The sequence below is a fragment of the Camponotus vicinus genome, unplaced genomic scaffold (genome assembly GCF_025532165.1).
Source record: "Camponotus vicinus isolate PSW18456_S1 unplaced genomic scaffold, iyCamVici1.0 SCAF_5, whole genome shotgun sequence".
NCBI lineage: Eukaryota > Metazoa > Arthropoda > Insecta > Hymenoptera > Formicidae > Camponotus > Camponotus vicinus.
The window spans coordinates 10,990,068-11,001,485 of record NW_028141977.1 but is presented as its reverse complement, the minus strand read 5'-3'; the positions used below and the strand labels follow the sequence as shown (position 1 = coordinate 11,001,485).

The 11,418-nt window shown below is 28.9% G+C and overlaps 2 protein-coding genes across 3 annotated transcripts in view; one reads left to right on the top strand and one right to left on the bottom strand.

Annotated features, from left to right (window-relative positions):
- The window catches only part of LOC145972564 (SKA complex subunit 1-like), a 33,650-nt gene that overhangs the window by 19,519 nt on the left and 2,713 nt on the right, over positions 1-11,418 (top strand). The window lies entirely within an intron of this gene.
- Positions 854-10,692, bottom strand: LOC145972563 (facilitated trehalose transporter Tret1). Of its 2 annotated transcripts, none has more exons than XM_083101305.1 (2): positions 10,532-10,692; positions 854-2,491 (listed from the first exon to the last, which is right to left on the bottom strand). In XM_083101305.1, exon 2 carries the CDS (start codon positions 2,447-2,449, stop codon positions 1,037-1,039), a length of 1,413 nt encoding a protein of 470 aa, XP_082957431.1. In that variant the 5' UTR covers positions 2,450-2,491; positions 10,532-10,692; the 3' UTR covers positions 854-1,036. The 2 variants fall into 2 exon arrangements, with proteins under 2 accessions (XP_082957431.1, XP_082957430.1); XM_083101304.1 differs by lacking the exon at positions 10,532-10,692 and adding an exon at positions 3,106-3,347.

Here is an 11,418-nt window from a genome sequence, read left to right as displayed (position 1 = left end):
TATATGATAGATTAAATACTTTGAAAGATACTGAAATACTTTGAAAAACTTCTTTGACTCTCTCGCTTTCGATATTTCTGACTGTTATAAATAAAAACAAATTATATATTTTTTTTTTATTGATCAAAAGGAGGTTCTTGATCCGAAAATCATACAGCATGCTGAATTATTCATAGTAGATACAAAAGATTAGTCTTATTATTAAACAAAAACAAATTATATGATCAAAATTTAAAAGTGTAGACATCTATGAAAGAAAATGCAAAATTAATCATAAAAGGCTAATGATAAATGGTAAGGAAAGTAAAAAGATAAAAACAACAGATTCCTACATTTTTGACGAAGGATAAAGTAGCTTCGGAGAGACTTATGTTAATTTATAATTTTCACAGAGAAATACAAAAAAATGGACATTTTAAATATTTAATAATAATTTATTTGCAGTGAGAGCAAGCAAATATACATAAATATAATGCTAATATAATTCATATAATTCTAATTATCTTAAATAATAATAAATGAAAATATTATGACATCAATTAAAACTTTATATAAAAGAATCAGTCTTATTGTATATTATACAATAAAATGTTTAATCTAAGTATCATTAGGACACTGATGCTAATTTTAACTTTTAAATGGCAGATAAACTAACAATATTTATGAATCGTATTAAAATTTCAGAGTAGAAATTTGCATCTTTTCAAAATGATATACTAATGAATTTAATAACTTGAGGAAAAAGGAAATATATGTATATTCTCTCTTATATCACCGATGGTTCTAGTGAGGATTAAGATGGTATTACAATATAAGATGGCAATAAGGATATTGAGTATTATACATTATAAAATAACAATCTAAAATTTTGAATAATATTACATGGTCATAAAAATACATGATGATACAAGTTTGTCATAACATTATCAATTTACAATGCATGCTTTGTTAAAATACTATAACTTATTATATATGTACAATTATATATATATATGTATATATTTACAATTTATATTTTTAATAGGAACTCTCTGACTCAATCATTATTTAACTCCCTTTGGATTTGATCCAGCGTCTTGCCCTTAGTTTCTGGGACTAAGAAATAGACGAATACAATGCCAACGGCACAGAATGCAGAGAATATCCAGAAAGTACCAAAGGAGTTTACAGCATCAACCATGTCGCTATAAAACTTGGTGACTATAAAAGCTGTGAGCCAGTTGAATAAGCAGGCGCTGCTTCCGCCAATTCCCTTTACTTCTGGCGCAAAGATCTCTGGCATCATCATCCACGGAATTGGGCCAAAGCCGAGAGAGAACATTATAAGGAAAACGCACAGTGGAATAAGTGCGAACCACTTGAGATTGTCAAAAGCACTAGTATACATGATACAATAAAAGTAAACTCCGAGGATCAGAGTCGTTAAAAACATAACAACGATCGATGCCAATAGCAATATTCTTCTGCCCAATTTATCGACGACCAAAGTGCCAACGAAAACTGATATTACTTGTACCACTCCCACAATAATCGATGCCTCATTGGGCGGTAAAGAACTTCCAGCTTTGCTGAAGATGTCCGAAGAATAAAAAATAATCGAGTTGACGCCGCTCATTTGTTGGAAGAGCATTAATCCATAAGCGATTATGAAGCCTTTTTTGACGGCTCGTGATTTTATCATGACAGCAAACGATAAGTTGCTTCGAGTGGTCTCTTCAAGTGCCTCACGATGTGCCTGTAATTCAAGCTCAATGTCATACTGATTACCGCGAAGTCTGGCCAAGCTCTTTCTAGCAGCTTCCTCATTTCCTTTCTTTAGGTAGTACACTGGAGTTTCTGGCATGAAGAAGAATACTGCGAAGAAGACCAGCGGTATAATTCCCGAGATGATTGACAGTGTCTCCATGTTTTCTAGAACAGTTCCGAGAACGTACGAGATCAGAATGCCTATAGTAAGCATCAACTGAAAATAAGAACCGAGTGTGCCACGGATTTCACTTTCGGCTATCTCTGATGTATATAAAGGGGCAGCCACACAAAAGGCACCACCGCTGACACCAGTAATAAATCTACCAAAGTAGAGCATGAGCACTGAGTTCGCACAGATGATAAGTAGCCAACCAACGGTGAAAGGGATCACCATGAGCAGCATAGCAGTCTTTCTGCCAACTATATCTGCCAGTATACCAATGGGAATGCATATCGCGCCTGCTCCAAGAGTAGCGAGCGATCCTATCCAAGAGAATTCGCTTATGCTAATGGGTATCTCATAGTCCTTTGCCAGATTCTTGCCACCTTCACCAGCAGGCGATGTCCAACCCAGCACCATACCAGCAGCAAGAGCACCGAGCGTCGCTGCTATGCCTGCTAGGTATTGTGGCAATTTCTTAGCCTTTTGGCCATCGGTGGAGACCAAAGTTTGTTGTGATATACCAATTTTTTCCGACATGGCTTGACCGTCCGCTGACAGAAGTGGTGTGGTTTCGTCGGTCTGGAGAAAAAAATATTAATGATTGTTTTAAAATAAATTCAATTACATATAATTAATGAATTACATAACATATTCATATCTCTGTTTATAAATTTGTTTCTCAATAGATTGCGCATAGATTCTTTAATAGTTTTGAACATGAAGCCATTTTAAAGAACATTATTTTTCTCATGAATCTTGACTGAAAAGTTCCTATTTTCAAATCATATTATAAGTAAAACAGATACTCTACAAATAGTTAATTTGTATCTAAAAATATTTTTAGATTCTTATTTAAAAATGACCTGAGAAAAATAGTTGTTTAAAACTACATTATACATGTATCAAAACTTTGCCTTTCTTTCCTATTTTTTGTAATTATTTATATGTGTATATACTTTTTACAATGTTTATTTTTATCTTCTCCATTTATAATTTGAAATTAAAACCGTGATAATATATAACGTGTGAAAGTAGTGCGATATTTAAAAGATTATTGTCGGGAATTATATTATACACATGATATCGTCAGTAATAGCAGAAATGTTCGTCGAATAAAGCAAAGAATTGAAAAATGATGATATTGCATATTGAAGGAATATATCGTAAAAAAGAAAATATGTAGGCTTACGTACATTGCATATTGGTGCCGTATTTTCGACATCCCCTATATTATTCGATGCCATTTTGCTATAGGAGCTTTACACTCTACTCCGATAAATTATAAAGGGAAATGCGGCAGATTTCAATCGACAATTTATATATCGTGATGTCGTGTGACTCTTTTGTCGATCAGCGGACGATATACATGTGTCTATTGTATTTGTTATCTATATTTATCCTGGGCTGCGGTCAAAGTGACGCTGAAGCGGGGAGCACAGACTTTTACATAAGCGCATAACCATAAGCATAAGAAAATTGATTGGTTCATTTTCTTATGCATATACTTTTGGACCAATCAATTTCCTTATGCTTATGGTTATGCGCTTATGCAAAAGTCTGTGCTCCTCGCTTGAGGATGCTTTGAAGCGTTTGATTGACCAATCAGGTTAAAGAAATCTTTACTCCTTTTACCCTGATTGGTCAATCAAACGCTTCAAAGCATCTTCAGCGTCCCCTTGACCGCAGCCATAGGTCCATATTCTGAATCCTCTTTTATTGATAAAAGTGCCTTTAAAAGTGGCTTATAAGCCTTCTGATTGGCTGTAAGCCACTTTTAGAGGCACTTTTATCAATAAAAGAGGATTCAGAATATGGACCTTAAGCCCCTTGCACAATGCTAGGCAACGGGCAATAAGAACAGAAATAGTATCTATTCTCTGCTCCTATTGGCGAATATTTTCTGTTCTGCGTAATTATTGGTGAATAGTTTCTATTCCTTATTTCTATTGCCTGTTGCCTAGCATTGTGCAAGGGGCTTATAATATAAAGAAGGATAATATAACACTACTGTGTATCACTTGTCGACTCTTCGTACTTTATTGCATACTTTAGCTGGATTCCTTAAAGCGCGCGCATGTATTTATATATTTGATGTAAACGCAGTCGAATTAAGGGTCGTCTACAATGGCCGTAGCATAAGGTTGTAAGGCCGTAGTCGTAAGAAATTGACCAATCCCAGTTGAAGTTCAGGAGAATAATCAACTGTGATTGGTCAATTTCTTACGACTACGGCCTTACAACCTTATGCTACGGCCATTGTAGACGACCCTTAATTCGACTGCGTTTACATCAAATATATAGACGATATATAGACAAATATATAGACGACCCTTCAAACGTTTGGTGCGCATTACTTTTGATTCGCGTATCAAAAGACGTACGGTGTAAACCAGGCCTATATAGCTGTGACGTCATGAACGAAACGCAACATAGGGCGTGTTCCAAAATTCACTGCCAGCGCTGAAAATCTATAGTTCACGTTACGTATATTATATATTTTCAGCGCTGGCAGTGAATTTTGGAACATAGGCATAGAAACACGATGCGACATTAGAAAATATTCGCGCCTGACATCTACAGAAGGAACTAAAAATTAATTTTACACTGCAAAAAAATATCGAGAGGAGAATCGGAAATAAATAGTGTCCCTAGGAGATCTAGGGATACTAGAAATAAAGAGAAGAGAGAACTTCTAACAAGAAACACACAATGACATAAATCTGTCAAATAAAAAAATCAAATCGCTATTCGATAATCAATTGCATATTGTTTACGTGTGCTTTTTTGTTGGAAAGCTTCCGTGATTATCAATTGTGAAATTTTTTCCATTTTTTCCTTTGATTTTTTATGAAAAATTTTCGTTTTTTATTTATATTAAAGCAAGAAGTTACAGAAAGCGATAATACGATATATTATACTTTGTAAGTGTAATAGCTGCATAAATAAATTGTATTTATTTGAAGATACATTTACATTTAAAACGTGAATCATCAACGTTTGTTTTCCATTTCGTTGCATTTATATTATTATACTTTTAATTTTTATTTATATATTTTTTATATAAATATACACTTGCATAAGTGTAAATATACTTGAAGTATTTTTAATCGCATGTGCGTTATTTCTGTGTCTTAATTAGCTTTATGCAAAAATACTGCACGTGTTCACCGAAGTTAAAGTATATATATATATATATATATATATATATATATATATATATATATATGTATAATTGCATTAGCTTATAACTGCAAATATTGACATTGATGAATTTGAAATTTACGTTTATACCATATAATGAATTCAATTCTTAAACATCGTAAAATTCATAAACATTTTAATACTTTTTAATTATTCTTTTTAATTCTTTTTATTAGTATAAGAGACAAATTTAATTATTTAGATTTTAAATTTGTTGTATATTGCGATTTTTATTTATTGTACATTTAAATTCTATATATAATTTCTAATATATTCTTTTCTCATAGAAAAAATATAGCTATACACATACATACGAAAGATTTTATAATATATTATATTATATATTATTTCTTGAATATTCAAGAATGTAATACTCGTGCGTGACATTTGTACAATATAATATAGATTATATCATCGTGATTTTTTTATTTCGAAAGATACGTAGCTATCTTAGTTTTATATCAAGGATTATCGTGAGATACACGTACATTATACTGTTATTATCTTAAAATTTATATAATTTTACATCACTGATTGTTATTAATCATTTAAAACATTTCAACTTTAGTATTTTCGCGTGTTTGAATCATAGTATTTAACAAAAGATGATTTAAATAATTTATTCATACCAGATTATTTCTCGCTTTAAATATTAATATATGCAAGATTTTTACAAATGGATGAATTTAACACATCATATATATATATATAATTTTGTTATGTATTAACTTTATTATATATATTATTTTATATATATGAATATGTATTTATATTTTACAGATTTATTTATTACAAGTTTGTATTTTAGCGTTTTTCGGCTATACATTATGATCACGTAAAAATAAAAGAAATACAATTATGGCAATATATTATTTATTGCATGCATAAGATTATGTGTGATGTATAATCTATCGAGAAAAAAGATATGTATTCTATACAGAAAACTATACAATATTATTAACTATTGCATCAAGCATGATGTTAATCGAAGAAAAATTGTATAGATAAAAGAAATATAGATAATAGAGATATTGTGAAACGTACAAGGTTGTTACGTATATATTGTAAATGTTATATATATATATATACATACATACATATATATATATATATATATATATATATATATATATATCTTCGTACATCACTAGAAAACCGCAAATTCTTTATTGTTCTTATTTACAGATAATTAAAATTTATATTAATATTGAGATAGAGAAAATTTACATCTATATAACAATAGCAATGTTTCTTTATTTTTGTTTTACTTTAACTTTCGATAAAAAAATATGATGCAATAAAAAAATGCTAATTTTCTTATTGCATCATGTCTTTTCACAAGTATAATAATATGATAAAATTTTATAAAGTTTATGAAATGATGGCGACATGTGTATTGAGTAAGAATTTGTTCAAAACGGGAGCTGCTGCGAAAAAATTTAATATCTGCAAACGTCGCAATTTAAATATAACGAATGATAAGAACAGATATAATTCCTTTAATACTACTTTCTGGTATTTTGATAATGCGAATTACATAAATCATGCATGACGCAATCATTTTTAGTGTATATTATTTATTTATACTTTATATAGTACATGCAATTTATAGATATGTATAAATATTCCTTAATTTATTAAAGATTAAAAAAATTGTCTATACAAAAAATTATAATATTAAATAAAAGTTAAATTAAAAACACGCACAACGTATGTGATATTTGGCATTATCAATGAAAATATTAATTTTGATAACCTATTTTACAATATGATGTAATAATGTAAATATTTATGACAATTTTATTTTTATATATGTATAATCAATTCATGTCATTTTGTTATCTAGGATCGCGAACCTTCACCTTTGCATAAATATAGCATGATTAATCTTTATCAAACTCCATATAAATTTCTTTTTTATTGCTGCAAACTCAATTTCTAAGCTCTTTGATATTGCAATTCTGCAAGCTATTAAATACACGATCGTACCACAATTGAAATATCATCCAATGTATGTGATACAGGTTGGACTTTATAATTCATAAAATTTATTTTTTCTTCTCTTCTTATATATGTATATAAGAAATGTAAATAATTTTCTGAAAATTTACTTTTCTATGGAAAATAAATTTATGCGCAATTTAATTTTTTATTTTAAATTAATGGAACTTTTCACAGTTACCAATTATTTTATCAGGAGAAATATATGTTATGTCAATATTCTCTTACGATGTTACACTTTTTAAGTTTATCATCTAGATATGAAATTGAAGTATTTGCTTTTTTCGGCTCTGTATTTATTCTTGTTATCTGATATTGTTATCTTTGGAAACTAGATAAATATTCTTATAAAAGTCGAGGCTCTTCTATTTGAATAAAAAAATCTTCCGCTATTATTTCGTCATATCTACATAATCAATCGTTTTAAGATAGGAAAATCCAACATAAACATTTACGTATTTTATAAATTGTTATAATATATTTTTTATAAAATATAAATATTTATTACGATATTACTAATATTAAGGTATATTAAATATGTATAAACACTATATATCATCATTTCGTTTTAATGTTATCGCCTGATATATTGTAATGACATCAATAGAATCTAAACAATGTGGCATTTAAACTTGATACTCTTGAATCGAAAGCGTATCAATTTTAAAATAGCAAGATTAAACGCGAATCCATAAAGTATTAACAAACTTTATTGCCACTATTTCTTACCTAGATACAAAGTTATATGAATTGATTGTAAAATGGATTATATTCGTAAGATATATATTCTTCATATAAATTTCAACGGGTACGATCAATTTGTACGTTCAAAAATTTGTATTTATATTTTTAAAATATTATAGCTAATTTTTCGACTTTCGAATCGATGTGTCATAATAATAATAGATAACGCAAGCACCACTTCAAAAGTTTAAGCAAACAGGATGTATGATAATCGAATCTTGTTACATATATATATAAAATAAGTTTCGATTATTATGCATTCTGTTTGCTTAAATTTTTACTTGTATATTAATAAATAAATTTGATAAAAATTTACGTATAGAACAAATTAATTTGTGAATATAAAATTTCTCTAATAGTAAGTTTTACACGTTTTTTTAACATATATGAAATTACGATGTCAGTCCCTTGAGATTTCAGATTAATATCATTTCACAGATTAATATATGAAAAGATTTATATATTTATACATATATTATTTATATCTTTTTATATTAATTTAAAATGATAAATATCGAAAGACTGACATTATAATTCCATATATATATAGATCCTTTTGACATTCTTTTTATATTATGATATTATTCTCAATAATATTTATCGATAAAATATAATTAATCGCAGCACTCATTAAAAGTAATTTATTACCTTTATTAAAGGTAATTAAGAAAAACATCTTTTACTTTGCCCGTATTTAAATAGCACATCTGTATTTCAATGTTAAAGCTCATCAATGGTACAAATATGATTTATGTAACGATATGCGGTTTCTTATGTAAGTGGTAATGCATGTATGTTCGGTTCCATACATAATTTTTGTTTTGTTGTGTTTTTCCGCCTGTCGAAACGATCATTATCAAAGTGGGAGCTCGTGTCACGCAAAAAATGCAGAATCGCATGTCGAAATAACTTGACAAAAGCGCGAATAATTAAACGAGCGTAATAATTAGACAGTTTGCAAATTTTTTCTCTTCTTATCTCAAATATTTCATGGCTGCGATAGTATTTAAATCGAAAGCAGTCGATAGGAATGGAAAATTTTGTTCGTGTAAATATTGACCGGATAATTACAAAAAATCTCGACGTGTTTTTTTGAGTCATTTATTAATGTTCATGAACCTTATCTTATTAAAAACTGGTATATTGCACAAGTAGATTGAATATATTCATATGTTATATATTCATACATTCATTTATAGTGTGGTATTTTTTGACATTTTTGATTTAAATGAATGTGATATATCACGCATATAAGATATAGAATAACAATACATATTCGATGATTTACGTCTCTTGATAACTAATTATATAAAAATATATAACAGATTTATATAATTATAATTATATAAATCTGTTATATATTTTTATATAATTAGTATATAATTTATATAATTATAATTATATAAATCTGTTATATATTTTTATATAATTAGTTATCAAGAGACGTAAATCATCGAATATGTATCGTTATTCTATATCTTATATGCGTGATATATCACATTCATTTAAATCAAAAATGTCAAAAAATACCACACTATAAATGAATGTATGAATATACAGGGTGATTCAAAACAACCTGATGTCTTTGAAATATGATATTCTTGAACAAATTCTAAAACTATTTTTCCTCTTGAAAAAAATTTTTTTTAATTTTTTAATTTTTTAATTTTGTTGATATTTTATTCTTAAGAGTTACGTTATAACCCTCCTAGACGGTAATAATATTGTTAAATATTGTGTAGAAAAACTGCAATAATAATTTAATACACTTCAAAGGATCAAATATTGTGCAATAAAATTGACTGTCTGGGGAAAAAATTAAGCTTTGGACAAAATTTTTCAAGAGGAAAAATAGTCTTAGAATTCGTTCAAGAATATCATATTTCAAAGACATCAGGTTGTTTTGAATCACCCTGTATAACATATGAATATATTCTATCTACTTGTGCGATATGTCAGTTTTTAATGAGATAAGGTTCATGAACATTAATAAATGACGCAAAAAAACACGTCACGTGTACTTACGTGGAACTTTTAAAATAAAAAGACATGTGTAAAAATAAAAAACGTATATAAGCATATATATGGATAATACAATAATGCTACTTCAATTTTACTTTAAAGTTAGACTAACATAAGAGGGATAGAATGTGCGTTTTATGCCTATACTTTTTACTATTGCTAAACATTATTAATATGTTTTTGTGTAAACTTTTTTGCCATTCATATTAATATATCATATTTTTTAATTAACATATCATTTTTCAAAAAATTATTTTATTTTTAAATTCGAAAGAGATTTCGAAAGACAATCAAACATATCAAACACACACATACACACATCTATACATATCAATTAAGATATGTTAAGGCCAAATTTCTCGAGTTTACAAAATAAAATTGAAGCATCAATGAAAAATATCGATAATGCCTAACGATTATAAGAGCGATGAAAAAGTATAAGATCTGTTTCTTTTCACTTGCACTATTTTGCACACGTCCAATAGAATAAATATACGTGCATTAAAAAAAGAACTAACGGAAAAATAAAGAGAGTGCAAAAATAAAGAAATGAAAAAAGAAACGAATCTTTATCAACAAGAATTCCTTATATATGATTACCTTGTTGTGTTATAACATAATTTGACCATTAAATTGAAATTGATTACGCACCGAGATTTTTCTTCGCGAGACTTCTTCTCGACGGCGATGTTGCGTGCAAGAGGCAGCTTCTAGATCAGATAGAATCCGAATCTTTACACCGGATGTCGTGGCGTGTATAACGCACGACAGAGTATATAATGCTCGCCAGAAGCTCGCAACGTTAATCACCGCCCCGGCAAGAATTCAGTTCTTATCAGCCGCAGTATGCAGTATGTCGAAACGCGAATATATATGTATATCTTGATTTAATCGACGTGACTGTTTGCGTCGATGTCGTGCAAATGGGTCCCTCGTTTGCGAAATAATTTTTCGCAACGTAATTTTGTTGCATGTTACCGCACGTTCGGAAACATCACAATCAATTCGAATGATCGTGGTTGATGTTTTCGCGGAACGAATTTTTTATTCCGCGCTTCACGTATGATAATTACGTGTAATAGCGCAAAATTATCGTGCCGTGAGATGCAAGATGCAAGATGCAAGATGAGCCGAGCATCACGGAAACTGGAGATACAGATTTATCATTCTTCGTATGTGTCTAGATCGCGTATTTTTAAATAAAATATAAAAATAAATAAACAAATATTTCGCGCAAGGTTTTGGGTCTTTAGAAAAAGTATTTACTCTCAGAAATATGACAAACCCCAATCTCAGAGATATAATAAAGTTCCATTAATAAAAAAATTAAAATTGATAAAAATATCAAATATTTTCCTTTTCAATTTTATCCTATTTCTTATTCCTTTAGAATTTCTGAAAATCTGCAACGTTGAAATAACTTACATCTTCTATTGCTATGTGTTCAGACCACGTGCTTTGCGGTATCGCCGGATATTTAACCGCAAAAAAATATTTAAATCCCATACAGCACAGAACATTGCAGTAATATTGCGGCA